Raw genomic sequence first — 16753 nt, 5'->3', positions numbered from 1 at the left:
TTTCATTCACATTTTTCTTCCACCCACTAAAGCATACAGCATGGGGCAGGGGGTCAGCCCACTTCAGCCATTGGCTAACTTCACTGTGAATGACGGCATTTGGTTCTTTCACAAGGATCACATCTCACACAAAGTAGTTTTCTTCAGTGTCAGGGACTACTTTGGCAACGTGTGCAATATTTTTGCTTTTAACCAATTTTTTAAACTTTAGATTGACCAGAGCCTGGTAGCTTCCGGACAGCAATAACGTTTTGCAAAAACCACGAGAAAGCGAAATAAGCACTAAAAAAGCAAAAAAGCTGACAGGCAATGCCAAACCTATTTGCTTTTCCAATGCTTTTTTATTACTGCTGTCAGTATGAAACAGAACTACAACAGGCTGAAACACAATTCCAGAAGTGCCCCAAATCAACAGAAGACCCCACTGTCCTGAAAGTAATAGTCGAAGCTGCTAGTAAAAAGCACTGTTTACGAGCAGGCAAGCATTCTCTCTGGCAGACTTATTGTCAGACCACACAACATCCACATCTGTCATCTCCCACGAGGCGTGATACAGTTTGAACATATTTTCCCATATACAATATGTTAAACATCCAAGCAAATATCTCCCATCAGCTTTGTTCACAAGCCCACCTCTGTTATACCACATATGCAACCCTGACCTCAATGTCTTGTACTTTGCCACATCATTCCTACAACATTGTAATATGGCATCAGAGTTGTGATGGTCCCTTACTCTCTTTAGCGCAGTGAGCTGAAACCCCTGCTTTTAGCTCTTGCTCACATTATTATTCATTCAGCACCTCTTCTGTTGCTCCAAAAAACCTAACATGATTCACTCAGTACCCATTTCTCAAGAAAGTCTCACCCAAATCCACAGTTCTGACCAACTTCCATTTTCTGGGAAGAGTGGATATCTTCCAGATATTTCCCAGCTTCAACCACTTCTTAGCTTCAACCACAGAATTGATTCTATGCAACAGGTATCCTGTCCACTGTACTACAAGTGTCATGTAAAGGACTTGTAATGGTGGACGGGCTATACGTCATGTTTGTGACGCTGTAACCTGGTCCGCCAAACTCGAAATAAGGCCCATAATATGGATGAAACACCAGGAACAACCAAAGAAATGCATCAAAGCCCTCTGACAGTCTACAGAAGCAAAATGCATTTCCTGTGACATTGGCAACCATTTTGCTCAAGGATATTCAAAGATGGCGGCTGGATGGGGTTAGAAGGGGTTAGGGACAGGTGAACAAGTTATGTAATCAATTTTTTAGTTTTGGATTAATCATGCTCAGGAGTATGGAAGTGCAGTTGAAAACCACAAATTTGATTCAGATTCTGAATGAATAACCCAGTGCACTGTAATACATACATATTCTCAAAAAAACAACAAAATCAGCAGTTTTTAATGTTATGATTGTACTTTTTCAACATTATCCTTTTTTTACTACCGGGGTTGTTAGGAACATTTTTCTTCTTGATCAAAGGCACAGTGTCAGCTCTCTGTCTCATCTACCTCAGACGGATGAAAGGCTAAGCTGACCCCTCCTGGAAAGGTGCCCTTGAGCCTCTGGATCCACAGATGTTATGAGCTCGCGTCCAGACAGCTGGGCTCCTCCATCTATTTAACACCAGGACAATATACCCAACAGCTCCACCAGATGTTGTGCGGCATCTTCCGGCCATTAAAGCACATGAGCCTCCAACTGTGCTGTTGTCTATGCAGGTCACTTAATACAAATAAGGCCTGGGGTATTTTTTTAATAGCGCCTAGGCCTCTGGTGGCGATGTACAGATGAATGCCTGTGTTACAGAAATTATGCCTTTTTGACAAAACTGGATTTCAACATTGATATAGTTGGTAAATATTCTTATAAAGCATCGTACAAGCTTTCAATCAAGTCTGTGGCACCAGGATATGTTTCCATCTACCTTTCCACTGGAGTGGCACATGCCCTCCCAAAAACTGGTTAAGGTGTAATTTTAGATATATTTAAGTTATCAATATATGAATTTGGTTCGTTCTATGTCTAGACTCATCCTCCACCATATGTTCAATCACATGGGTTTATGTAACCTATATTGTCCTTAAGTACAGCTGGTTTAATATGTTTATTGTTGCTTGGATTTTTTATTTTATTTTTTCACTTTTATATAGCACAAAAATAGACATTACACAAGGTCAGATTTTTTTTTGTTTGTTTTTTTAAGCACCGGAGATTAAGCGATTTGAACCTGGTTCCTCAGGTTCAAAGTCAGCTGCTCAGGAAGTTAGGCCACATCTCCTCTCCACAATACACAAGAGCGCCACTTGTATGCCCCCTAGAGGTTGTGATAGGAGGTGCAGCTGCTGTCAAGAGGATAGCTGTAACCTCAGGCAGCCTAGATATGTTTGACAACTTTTCCTGACATCCATCTACATCTTCAAACTATACAATTGTAGTATACAACTCACTCACTCACAAACTCCCTCACTCACTCCCACCTCTAATTGTCTTAGAAAAAAATAAAAGAAATAACTCCATCCCTGGGATGCCAGCACAACTCGCCTAGAAATAATAATTAGTATTAAAGGTGCTTTTTATTTCAAGTAAAGCTATTTTTTTTATCCCATTTAACCCTAGTGGTGGACAAACATTGTGAGACCCAGAAACGGAAAATGTTCTTTTTCACTTATTACAAGAATAAAACATTACTGTTCCCCCCTATCTTCCTTGGGATAGGGAGGAATGCAGAGAAGGGGGTCAGTACTCATGTCTCTTGTGAGGGGAGTTATGGACTCTCCTGTGACATATCTGCCCTGTGACAGCCGGTACCTGTTTATTCATTAACGACTTTTGTGTAGTGCCACACATCACCCTGGTCACTTCAAGGTGCTTGAAGAAAAATAAAAAACAAATACAGAAAAACTAAATGATCAGAAAAGATTGTGGACGTCCATTCCACCCCTGCACTTTGCAATCACAAATTTCATTCCCCACAATGGGGAATAACATTTTGCACCAACAATTAGCAAATCCCTTTCTGTATCACACTCACTATCCCTGATCCCTGATTCTGGGGACTTTTCAGCTGCTATTGACTATCTGCACCTGGCAGGTGGCCAATGGCAGTAGGGCCCACAGGTGAGGTCTAGGGTGGGGAGGGAGGTGAACAGCAGGACAGGGGCTGCTTTGCACTATCACCCTGTTCTGTGAAAGGAGGTGGGGGGGAGGTGACCGAGCTGTGCCTGTGATCTCTACCTACCTTATACCTGATAAAAGCAGGCCCAGTATGCCACCACCTGGGGATTTCAGTAGCAACATGGAATTGGGCTGGCAGTATCCCTCCCATAGATACCACGCCGGCTAGCTCATAATTGGCACCGTGGTGTTTCCTATAGCTAAACAGAAATTAAGAAGACATAAATGAAAGTGAAGACAGACAAGAAAGTGTGATCATTCGCTAAATGATACCTAGAGTTTACTTGCATCAGAAATCAAGAAACTGTTCCAAAACTATACATTAGAAGTACAGTTCATTGGTGACCCATTCCTTCATTTCCTAGTGCACCCTCCAACAATCTCGATTTTGTAATCTTTTGATTTATTTATACATCATAATTACTTCAATTAATGAGACTCCAAGGCCCATATTTTTGAAAAATGGCGCACAGTTGTGCGTAATTTTTTTTAACGCCGGCTAACACCATTCCCTAACGCCATACATGTGCCATATTTATAAAATGAAGCATGATGGTGCTAAGGAATGGCTAGCGTCTTAAAAAAGACGCTAGCAGGTGAGGGGTGGCGTTAAGGGAAATGGCGCTAGTGGGTCAGAAATGACGTTAGGTTGGTTAGCGACAAAATATCTGGCGCTAGTCAGCCTAGCGTCATTTGTTTACACACAAGCAGCCAAAAAATTATTCCTGTCTAAGTATAGACAGGAGTCATTACTCCTAGCCCAATGCCCACCACAGGGGACCAGTGTCCCCTGGGGAAGCCCTACATACCCAGTGCCAGCCAGGGGCCCCCAAGCAAGGGGCCCCCAATGGCACACCACACACATACACTTACTTGAAACTTACCTGGGATGGGCTCCCTCCTCCTATAGCGTCCCTGTGGAGTAGGTGGTGGTGTTGCTGGGGATTGGGGTGGGCATCTTTGTGCCCATTCCATGGTGTTTCCCTTTGAAAATGGGCCTACCTGCCCATTAACGCCTGGTATGACCAGGCTTCAAATAATGGAGCTAGACGGGCTTAGCGTCAGCATTTAGGTCTGCCTCCCACCTGTGCGTCGTTTCACTGTCGGGTGTTAAATAAGGCGCTGGGGGGGCCTAGCGTCATTCTTATGAAGGGAATGCCTACCTTGGATCTCAGTGACGCAAGGTGGGTTGGCGCTTCCTAGAAATGGTGCCAACTCCAATATTTTGATGCTAGATGGATCTAGCATCAAAATAAAAATATGGACTTAAGTTAGCGTCATTTTAGGGTCAAAATTAATGACGCTAAGGCGACACTAACCTTCCATAAATATGGGCCCAAGAGTATCTAACATGGTGCTCCATTAGAATTTGAGACTATCCATATTGTTTAATATTTATTTTATTTTCAAATGCTACTTGCATGGTCTGATGCCCACTTTTTAGTAGTACAATATCTTTTGAAGGATCTCTTGAAGCATCTTTAAACTTTTTCCATTTTCTATCTAGTGGTACCCTCACCTACTAAGAAAATCAACGGATCTTCATTAAGTGGTATCGTTTTGAAGGATTGTCTATACAACATACACCTGAATACTTTAGAAAGTCTTCCACTCGTCCATACGTATCAAGCTTGTGTATTTTGAATCCTTGATGTTACCTCAACATTTTATTTGTTTTACTTGACAATTTATTGCTGTTAACGTTTCATGTTGCAAAAATGAATGTTGAAAACATTCAAACACTAGAAACAAAAAACGGGGAAAAGGGATAGGGAAGGATTATGAAAACAGACAAAAAAAGGAAAACGAAGATGAGAGGGAAGAGAAAAAAGTTAGGCATGGGGAAAAACAAAAAGGAGAAAATAAAGGAGAAATACCAACAACAAAATTCAAAAGAGGTGGAGGGAAGGGGTAAATAAGAAAATAAAGGGCAGTGATAAAAAGGGGAAAACAAGAGAACGTGAGGGGTTACTCCAAAATGGAAAAAGAAAGAAAAAAAACACCCCATAATGAAGGAAAAATAGGACATTATGAGGTACTAAAAATAAGTTAGGACTAAAAGAAGTAAATGATAAATAATACTGCTGAAAATTAAAAGAAAATTGAAGTTGTGAAGTACATCCTTATCTAAGACTTTGTCCAGATGCTCTTGTATTCTGGGAAATTGATTCATGTGTTACACATCCAATTTAATCGCCATTTTAATCACTAGTTATATAGTTTTAAGATTGAATCCATTTAGTGGCTTTGTGGATTTTATTTGAATTAAACAATTAGCCTTGTTTCTTTCTATTACACAGAGGGATCTACTTTCCTGTTCGCCCACTCTATGTATGTGTTTCCTTTATAATTTAATCTGTTTCATATGCGCTTTAAGTTAAGGTACACTCAGAATGAACAGTGTGCTGACATGCTCCACCTTTTTTTGCTAAACTATTGCTCTAACTGGGTGCATTTTTTCTCTTTGTGGCTTCACTGACTTAATTTCTCTCCTGCTATTAATCAAGATCATTGAACAGTGCTTTGTCACGTGACCATTGTTAGCGGTGAGACAAAAGCGTTCTGTCCGGTGTTGTATTCTCTCTTTGGGCTTCTAACCACGCCCATGTCACGTCAGTCACTTTCATTGGTTCGTGGGCTTGCCTTTTAAAATACGCTTGCTTTCATTAGTGAAAGGCATGCATACGTCATGGCTTTTCCAGTGTTTAGTCCTCCTCAATCGCACCGGCCAACTACTGTAAACATACGAGGCTCCATGTTTTTGTGTGGTTTATGGACTGCTTTTTCTCTTTATTTAGCAGAGCGATATTGCTGGGCAGTAGTCTAGCGCTTTGCATAACATCGATCCTTTCACATAGGTAATTGCACTTTTGCTGATAGGTTTCACTGCGAGTGAACTTTTATTTCCCTTTGTGTGTCTGCGTTGCGCTGTTGGTGGCTGTCGGCTTGGTTATGTGAAACTTACTTTTCAGTTTATATGGCAAGAAAAGTCCGGTGAGTTATGTGAAACTGTTTTACTTTTCATTTTCAATTTATGTGGCAAGAAAAGTCTGGTTAGGAGTTTACAATGTAAACAAGCACCGCTTGAGAGTCAGGTCTGTGCACCCGCTTTACATCGGTTTGCTGAATTCCGTTAGGTTTTCGTGCATTTATAGCGCCGTCGGTAGCGGTTTCAAGGCAACCAGTAGGAGCTGTACCAAGTTCCTGCACAAATCGTGGCTTGCAACAGATGGGGCTGTTAGTTTGTAGTGGGAGTCCACAGTGGGAGACCTGCATGCAAGAAATGTAACCACTCCAGGGTACATGTGTTTTAAAGTGCAGCGGTTTTAAGAGTTTTGTTAATTAGACTCAGCCCTGGGGAGTTGGCTTTCTCCTTTGAAGTCTGTGACCCAGCACGGATGTATCCCTTCCTGACTATGTCCTGTCCCCAGTATCTTTGTACAGTCCCATTTCAACAACGTCTGCCCGCTGAGGTTAAAAGCAGTACTTCGGATGAGGTCAGATATGATGGAAGGTCATATAGCGCCACGCGTGGTGAAACGCGCCATTCCAGGGTCTCCATTACCTCAGATTTCAACCTCCCACTGACACTGGGAGTGGCTGCACCGTTTCAGTGAGCTACGGAGGCGTGGGTAGTTCAAAACCACACGCCCGCTTCAGCGTTGTCTGCAGTGCGGTGGGGAGCTTGGCGCTCCGAGCTCACCTCGTCCAGGCCTCAGTGAGTTGTGAAGGTGAAGGCTTAGGCTGTGTGTGGATGGAAGGGGCAGGAGACGAGGTATGAACCTTAACAGAACATCCCACCTCCTGCAGAAGGTGGCCATGAGATGCTAGGGAGGTGTGAGTGGTTTATCGATACAATTTGCTATACACTGCCCCATATGTGTGTCTGGGATCGTGTTTCATGTTGCAAACAGAGTACCTCTGGTGGGTAGAGGGGTGGGTGGCATCTCACAGCTGCTGTCCCACCAACCGCGGTGCTTCAATAGCCTGGGAGTCGGCTGTACAGGTATATTACTGTAAGCAGGGGCACTGGGACGCAGGAGTTTAAAGGGGGCAAGTCACCCCAGTTAGTAGAGGTTTTTTTTCCACCATAAAGGATTTCTGACTTTAAAAAAAACTCCATTAACTAGGTATGCCTTGGAGGAGGCAATTGCACTTTTTAGGTTGCGAGCGCAAGCGCTCTGACCTGTTGTAATCTATCTGTGGGCTTTTAACCACGCCCAGTGCACGCCCATCACTATCACTCGTTCACGGGCTTGCCTTTCAAGAATTCTTTGTTATCATTGGTAACTGCTTTATCTTTGTCCCTCCTTGGAGCAGTTTTTTTACCGTCTTGGCCATTGACCCTGTTACAGGGATAATTGTACTTTTGCTGATACGTTTGACTGCAAGATAACTTTTTCTTTTGTCTCTCCTTAGCGCTCATGTTAATGGTGGCCATGGCGCTTTGAATCGGCTCGCTTATGTCAACAGTTTTACGTTTCATTTTCAATTTGTGGCAAGCAAAGTCCAGTTAAGAATTTAAAACGCTAATGGCTCTAACTCGAGCAAACGCAAGACCCACTGAATTGCAAATGCTTGTTTTTGTTTCTATTCTATTGTATTGCTTCAGAATGTATGACGCTGTATGTACTCCATTTGGGCTCGCCAAAGGCCTGGGCGACATATCATCAAAACACCAGGGGTAGCGGGAGTGACAACACATGCCTTTTCGGCGTAATGAAACTGGAGCATCCCTCCCCCGCACAGAACAAGGAGGCCCCCCCCCTCCAAACTCACCCAGTCCAGGTGCTGTGCTGAAGGGGCCTTCAGGAGCTCGCCCAAGCAACCCCTCCCCCCAACCCGGGACACCGCAGGGGCCTTTGTTACGCCACTGCTTTTGACCTCCACTTTCACTCACACACCTACTTACACACGCACACACAAATTCACACATGCATACACTCTCACCCGCAAGCACACACATACCAAACATTTAAAACATTTTTTACTTACCTCAGCTGCCATGGAAGTGCATATTCCAGCTAACTGTACTGCATTTTGATTACACTAATAGTGAATAATAATGTTACACCATTCACTATTAGTGTAATACAAAGTTGTCAGAAAACAAAGAAAGTGGAGCCCCCAACTGACGTCCAAAAGGCCGAGCTGCCCCTGTGTTCCTGGCACTGATTTAGGCAGCTCGGAGGTCAGGGGTCGAAAGGGGCACCTGCCACCCCTGGCAATCCCTAAATTACGCCCATGGCCCCAGGGTTTGAAGACAGGCCATAAGTATTATTTATCTGCAGGGATCCTATGCTGAACCTCAGGAGCAATACTATTTGTAATTCAAGTTAATACACTGTAATAATGTGCAAATTTTGCCTGGTGGCAGTTTTGGCTTGCCATAAAGTAGCACAGAGGGTTAATAGGCCTGCTGCAAAGAACAGAACTATATTGTATGTGGATAGCTGAGTGTATTAGTAACGCGGGTCTTTATAAACGCTTTAAAACAAATTAATGTATGTGAAAGGGGGTATGGAGAGATGAGGGGCGCATTTGCCAGGTGGTAGTGAGTGCATTTGAGGAGGTGGTCATGGGTGGGGGGTGCCAAAAAAGACTGTCACCGGCCCTGGCTTCATCATCCAGAGGTGCTTGAGTGGCTTGAAAGGTCTAGGCCTCACCGGACCACAGCTATGAAACCCAACACATGACCACCACCCAAACCAAGGGTGTATGTACTGTATTATACCTGTCTGTATATAAATCACTTCGTATGAGCCACCAATGTGCATCTATCCATGGATGACACACTTCTCTGTGGGAGTGCTACTGATGGAAGAGTTCATGTGTGTTATGTTGTCTATATGGGTGGTGTTTTGATGCTGAGCCTGAGGATCAGATTAAAACTATCTGTGTTTATCTGAAGGACAGGTTGACGTCACTGGAGGGGAAATGACCGTAGGGGCAGAACCACATCCACCCTATGTTAGAGAGACATGCCCTGTCAGAATAACCACTTCCTGCTCATCTGATGTGCTCAGTGAAATGACACTTCCTGCTGAGCTGATGTGGCAGCAAGAAGGAAACCTACACGAAATCACGTGTGTGGAAGGATGTCAGAGCCTACCCCACATACCAGCAGTGCTTCATCCAGAGATGGCTTTAGGGCGGTGTGAGCGGTGCGGCCCCACCGGGTGCTGACCTGGATTTTGGGGCGCTGACCTCAGTAGGGCGCTGCTGAAAAGTTCCTTGTGCCTGCAGCTTTCTGAAAACAATTAAAATGTTAAGATACCTCTTGTGATTAATGTTCCTGCTAGGGAGAGAGATGGGAATTTTGCCTGGTGGCAGTTTTGGCTTGCCATAAAGTAGCACAGAGGGTTAATAGGCCTGCTGCAAAGAACAGAACTGTATTTTATGTGGATAGCTGAGTGTATTAGTAACGCGGGTCTTTATAAACGCTTTAAAACAAATTAATGTATGTGAAAGGGGGTATGGAGAGATGAGGGGCACATTTGCCAGGTGGTAGTGAGTGCATTTGAGGAGGTGGTCATGGGTGGGGGGTGCCAAAAAAGACTGTCACCGGCCCTGGCTTCATCATCCAGAGGTGCTTGAGTGGCTTGAAAGGTGTAGGCCTCACCGGACCACAGCTATGAAACCCAACACATGACCACCACCCAAACCAAGGGTGTATGTACTGTATTATACCTGTCTGTATATAAATCACTTCGTATGAGCCACCAATGTGCATCTATCCATGGATGACACACTTCTCTGTGGGAGTGCTACTGATGGAAGAGTTCATGTGTGTTATGTTGTCTATATGGGTGGTGTTTTGATGCTGAGCCTGAGGATCAGATTATTTCTCCTTGGTGTTTTGCTCTGCACCTATGGATGAAGGTGAAAGAGTCAGTGGTATGCCACTTGGTCATTAGATGCAAGATTATTGAAGGTTAGAAAGTGTCTGAGTGAACTGTGGCCTATGTGGGAAGTGTTTTAGTGCCTTGAGTGTATGGAAGTGACTGCTCATACCACGCTGCAGCAAGCATGCAGCTGGGTACATGCATGAGTGTAGGAAAAGAATGAGAAATGATACAGCCATGCATGCGCATACCTATATTTGGAGTCTATTATTCAGTTTAAACCACACTGAATATGATGTCTATGCAAGTCCTCACATCGATACATAAGGGAAACTGGCATCATGCAAGCATCCATGTTACTTACTCTGGAGAGTTCACTCAGTGGCAGTAGAGGAGCAACCATTACTAATACCCACAGATCCAGCCGTGTTCTCTGCTCTGAGAAGTCTCCTAGAAGCAGCAGGGAGAAGCCCATGCAAATGGGCAATTACTCAACTGTCTATGGTACATGCCCTGTGGAGTTCAGTCAGGAGGGACAGGCATTGTACAGTCAGCTCTAGTACATGCTGTGATGAGTACACTGTGGAGTGTCAGAAGGCCAGCCATGATGCATGCACTGGTGAGTACACCCAGGTTGGGCAGACAGCAACCCATAGAAATGGGCCTTGAACAAGTGGTTTTATACAGCCAGCCAAGACCTCTACTCTGAGAAGCCACCTAGAAGCAGCAGGAAGCAGCCCATGCGAATGGACAATTATGCAACGTCCATAGTGAGTCTACCAAGGTTAGGCAGAGAGAAACCCATAAGAATGGGCCTTAACAGTAAGCCTTGCTATAGGCTCTGAGGATTCTACCCTGGGTTACCAGGAAGAAACAGGTAGGAATGGGGATTATATAATATACCATGCTGTATGCTCTGAGGAGTTTACCCGGTATAGTAGGGAACCATTGATGCACATGGGCATTATACAACAAGCCATGCTATATGTTTTGAGGAGTCCATGCCTGTAGCAACCCATAAGAATACAGTCATGGTGTATGCTATGGTGATTCCACTATAGAGTGACAAAGGGCCTCCTACGGTGAATGGCCTGATGGTCCACTCAGGTTAAGAAGAGAGTAACCTGTCGGAATGGGCCTTGAACAGTAGGCCTTGCTGTAAGCTCCTGAAGAGTCTACAGTGGGTTACCAGGGAGAATCTGGTAGCCATGGAGATTATAAAATAGACCATGCTGTATGCTCTGAGGAGTCTACCATGGTGTAACAGAGAACGACTGATACACATGGGCATTATACAACAAGCCATGCTATTTGCTTTGCTGACTCCATGTCTGTAGCAACCTATAAGAATGGGTATTATACAACCAGCCATAGTATATGCTCAAATGAGTCAAATGTACAGTGACAAAGGGCCTCCCATGGTGCATGTCCTGATGGTCCAGAGAGCAACCTATTGTCATTAAGTTATTTTAGCATTTACACAGATATATTATTTTAGCTCAGGGCCTGAGGCCTGTGCCCTTTCACTCAGCTACATGTCATTTTTATTCCTCCTATTATTTTATCACAGCTTCATTTTAGTGGAGATGCTTTATTAATTTTATCAGTTGCCGTTCCATGCAGAATTTGTTATTCATTTCTTTGCACAACATTTTCATCAACCCAAGGCTGCACACAATAGTTTACCTGGTATTGCCGGTCCAAAGAATACAATGTCTACCCCACACAGAAAAATAAGTGTTGTCACGTCAGGGCAGTTCTTAGAACAGCATGTTTTATTATAAAACACCACACTGCCCCACCACATCAGAGGGGACATTCCAGCCAGCCAGCCATCTTATGCTGCACGTTGTTTCTGCTGAAACTCTGCATCTTCTCTTTATCCATGTGGGACGACTCCCAGCAGACCAACAGACCTCTTCTCTGCCTATAGCACAGGTATGGGGATTGGGTTTCCTTCCAGGGACTAGACGGGCAGATTAGGGCTAACACTGCTATTGCTGTAATGTAAACTCTTAGTAGTGCAGGTAGGGGTTTTAGAATCACTATTGTGACAGTATGGTGGGGCTTTTTCTCTGTTTCACTTTTCTAGTCACCACGCTAACAGTATTGTGTTTCATTATCCTGATAATCACAATTCATGCCTTTTTACATAGAATGCAGTATAAACGTTTTGAACCAAATCCTGCTTCTGTTTGTCTTTGCATGTATGAGATGTGTATAACTGAGAGAAAAGGGTAAGATCTGTTCCACCACAATTTCCTTGAGGAGTCTAAGGGTGTCATGCAATAGGCTGCGACAAATCACCTTTACTCTTGGGTTCCGGTGAGGTGATGCAAGCTAGCCAAAAAGGTTAGGCCGGCAGCTATCATATGATGTGGGATGAGACTCTGTCTCTCACACTCTGTGGTGTTGCCGCCCAAAATCCAGCAGTCTCATTCCTACAACGAGAGGACTACGACACTATAGGCCTTGAACAATAAGTCTTGCTATAAGCTCTGAGGAGTGTATCCTGGTGTTCCAGTGAGTAGCCGGTATAAATGGGCATTAAATAATAAACAATGCTGTATGCTCTGGGGAGTTGGCCATGGTGTACTGGGGAACAACTGATACACATGGGCATTATACAACAAGCCATACTGTACGTTTTGAGGAGTCGATGCCAGTAGCAACACATATGAATGGGAATTATACAATCAGGCATGGAATATGCTCTGATGATTCTACTGTAGAGTGACAAAGGACGTCCCACTGTGCATGTCCTGATGGTCCACCTAGGTTAAGCAGAGAGCAACCTATAGAAATAGGTCCTGAATAATAAGCCTTGCTATAAGCTCTGAGTAGGCTATCCAGGCATTCTATGGAGCAGATGATAGAAATGGGCATTATATAATAAACCATGTTGTATGCTCTGATGAGTTTACCTTGGTGTATCAGGGAGTAACTGATATGAATGGGAATAGTACAACAAGCCATTCAATATGTTTTGAGGAGCCCATGCTGTACTAACCCATAAGCCATGCTAGATGCTCGACAGAGTCGACCCTTGAACAAAGAAGTAGAAATAATGCAACTAGCCATGCTGCATACTGCATACTCTGAGTGGCCACAATCCAGTCAGGGACGGAGGAGGATCACAGCCATGTTACATATATTGAGGTTTCAGTCTGCAAGCAGCAGGGGATACCTATATGATTGGCTATATATAGTCAGCTGAGTATAACCTTGGTGCTGGTTTAACGGAAACACTCGCAGTTGTTGTGATGACAGTCTCACTCTGCTTCTCTGGATAAATATCTTCACTTTACAGAAGGATCTCCATCTTGTTGCAATTTAGTCTCAGGCCTTTAGCCACCATTTGTGGAGTTTGGGATGCTTGTTCCATTGGAGATACACTAGGTGTGCTAATCCTATGGCGCACATATGTACATCTGCATAAGAATATGTCTAGTGAGAGCCTACCAGCTCTGCCAGAGGATGCTAGCCTAAAGTACCAGACTTCTGCCACACATAACAGGGGCAGAGTCGGGGGTAAATATTCTCATACCCCAACAAACCACTGTTACAAAGAGGTTGTGGGGAGACTGCTGAGCAGTTTGTCCATGGCAAGGCACTGACAGAAGAACTACAGCAAGGGTGACATGACTATGCCAATGTTCACTGAGGTTTCCACCAACTCCATCAGCCCCAGCTGGCAGAGTAGCTCAGTGAGTAAAGTAACTGCTGGTAACATATGAAGTGATTTGCATCCTTATAGGACTGACTTAACCTTGCGTCATTGTGAGGTTGGTAAACTGGCTAACATTAATTTGGGTACTAACAAGATTTGTTATTTACAGCACTTTGACAGTGGCGTGGTATAATGAGATATATAGAAAGCTCAATTTATAATTATAAAGACTGCATATGATCAATATATTTTATGTGACTATATAAAGAACGAAGAGCCACATTAGCATATGGGACAGCGCTGTGGACAACACTGTAATCTCAAGATTAATTTTAATCATATTAATCATGGATAAAACAGCATTTTTTGCTATTTGATAAATCTAAACAAATATTTAGTGTATTAAAGTAGAAAGTCTTACCGAGAGTGCACCTTGGACTTGCTGAGAGCTTTGCTGATGGCGGAAGGGGTTGAGCGTCTTCGTTGGACTGAAGCCTTCATCTTCTGCTACAGAAAAGAAGAGAAGACACATTAGTGGTCTGTGCACGTGTCACCATGTAGATGGGCCAGTGGTGTCTCTAGGAGTGATGTTTAGCGGGTGCACAAATTGGGTAATCGGGTCACAGATAAAACTAGCGGGACACCTACAAAGGGCAATCATAAAACGTTTCTGCATATATATATATATATATATATATATATATAGAGAGAGAGAGAGATAGAGAGAAAGAGAGAGAGAGGGAGAAAGGGAGAGAGAGAAAAAGTGTTAACTGTGGTAATAAGAACTTACGTTAAAAAGACCTTAGAAATTCACAGAAGAAAACAAAGGTTAAAATTACGTTATTATAGTTAGGCTTTGCATTAATATAATATTGTTTAAAAACAAAAAAAACACTGCAATTCACCAGTTATAGTTCACTGAGCTAACTATAACTTGTGCCCCCGCTATACAGTGCTTATGACCAAAATATTACGGAACTCATGACATGGTAAATGACATCATTGAGGACCTGCGAGTAACAGGCTGGTGCAGTGCTCCAATAAGGCAGCAGATACAACACCAGTAAGCTATAACACAAACACCTAAGGGGGGCCGGTAGGACAAAGGAAGAGAAAGAGTTGCCTGACAGCAGGGATACTGAGGAGGAACAAGGGGGGGGGGGGGCAAAGGGGACCGTCTCTAGTCGGAAAGCAGACACGGCACTTGCAGCCTGGCATGGCCAAAAGGGCCTTGGACATCATACATCGGCAGCAAGGGAAACCTAAAAGCTACTCTGTGCAACCCAAAGGGGCCTTCACTTCCAAAGCACATACGAGATCCTGTGCCATACGGTGCTATCCATGATGTATGGTGTTGTGGTATTGCCATCCTGGCTTACAAATGTGGCTAGTGATTTATGACTACTGAAGGATTTATGGCCTATATTATGGCATGATTTATGGTACATATCAACATTCTCAGATAGGTTATGTTGGATTACGACCCATCCTGTGATGTATGATTGACAGCTAATAAAACTGTGGCCTTTTATCTCCACCTAAGAGCTCTGTTTCTTATTTAGAGGGAAGGTTCGAGGGAGGAGGGGATGGCTGCAAGAGGCCTGGTTGGACTAGTAGCCTGTTTGGGGCTGGTTTGCACCTTTCCAAGGACGGGAATATACAGTAGTGCAGATTGCCATTGATTGCTGTATTGTCACTTCCTGTGATGAATCCTCTGGGATAGTCATACTAATACTGCTTGTTTTGAAGTCACTTCCTGTTATATTGCCCTTTGGAATGTATATCAAGTCGTTGATTGCCTTAATGTCACTTCCTGTTATATAATAGTACAGGATACCTATACAGGTATGAATTGCTCTGATGTTACTTCACATGACTTGCAATAATGATTGCAGAAGCATACTTGAAAATGTTTCCATCCCCCAAGACAAAGTATGCATCTGCAGAAGGAAAGGCCTGGGGTTAACTGAATGTATAACTTTACAACACATGTATCTACTAACAATGCCTTAACCACACATCCTTTACCATGCGTGCCTTTACCACGCATGGTAATTATAGTTACAGTAAGTTAAACCACAATATATATATGTATATATTTTTTGTTTGGTGGAAAGCCCCCAAACCCCTCCCCTTTTTTACATTACCTTTAGTACCCTACACCCTTACTCACCCTAAAACCTTAAAATACCCTTACCACTCTATACCCCTACCCATCCCTAAATCCTAAAATACCATTACCATCCCACACCTCTAAATACCCCTAAGCCTTATAATTACCTGATCCACCATAGAAGCCTTCTCACCCAGTCCTAAAAAAAGTGGGGGGACTAACCACGTTTGGCGGTATGCAAGTGACACTATGGCGCGTGACATCACAGCATGTGACATCACACGTGGAATCACAGGGAGTGGCATCACAACCCATGACCTCTCAGGAACTGACATCACAAGAACTGACATCAGATCTTAAGACCTCACACGTATATTTAACAGGTCTATCATGTGAGTACATCTGAGTACATTACAATTTTTAACAAATGAGATTTTGCACCAGGGTTGTGTCAAAAAAGTGACGCAACCCAGGTGCAAAACCTGAGCCTCGACATTTACATTTATTTATTTAAATTCTGCCAAAAATAAACTGGCAACAAGGAGAAACATGGCAATACATCTGTTCTGCTTAATTGGTGTTAAAATATTTAATGGGGTTAAGGTACCTGCTGTAGTGATCTTTGTGTTCCAACTAAATCTCAGGAAATAATAATAATGGTATGATAACTCTGGAGGTTAACATATTTGCTGGAGAGATCTGTGTTTTGCCTACTCCCAGTTTTGAATCAAAGTAGCATCAAGGGTTAATATGTCTCCTACAAAGCACATTACAGGGAGTGCAGAATTATTAGGCAAGTTGTATTTTTGAGGATTAATTTTATTATTGAACAACAACCATGTTCTCAATGAACCCAAAAAACTCATTAATATCAAAGCTGAATATATTTGGAAGTAGTTTTTAGTTTGTTTTTCGTTTTAGCTATGTTAGGGGGAT

The 16753-nt window shown here is 43.3% G+C and overlaps 1 protein-coding gene across 1 annotated transcript in view; it reads right to left on the bottom strand.

Annotated features, from left to right (window-relative positions):
- Positions 1 to 16753, bottom strand: part of LOC138261443 (rho GTPase-activating protein 20-like) — a 306296-nt gene that overhangs the window by 163109 nt on the left and 126434 nt on the right. The window contains exon 2 of the mRNA XM_069210394.1: positions 14126 to 14211. Within this exon, the coding sequence (XP_069066495.1) occupies positions 14126 to 14211 (86 nt within the window). The remainder of the gene's footprint in view (positions 1 to 14125; positions 14212 to 16753) is intronic.

This window comes from Pleurodeles waltl, chromosome 2_1, assembly GCF_031143425.1.
Source record: "Pleurodeles waltl isolate 20211129_DDA chromosome 2_1, aPleWal1.hap1.20221129, whole genome shotgun sequence".
Taxonomy (NCBI): domain Eukaryota; kingdom Metazoa; phylum Chordata; class Amphibia; order Caudata; family Salamandridae; genus Pleurodeles; species Pleurodeles waltl.
Note: the sequence above shows the minus strand (reverse complement) of the source record. Positions and strands in the feature narration are given on the sequence as shown.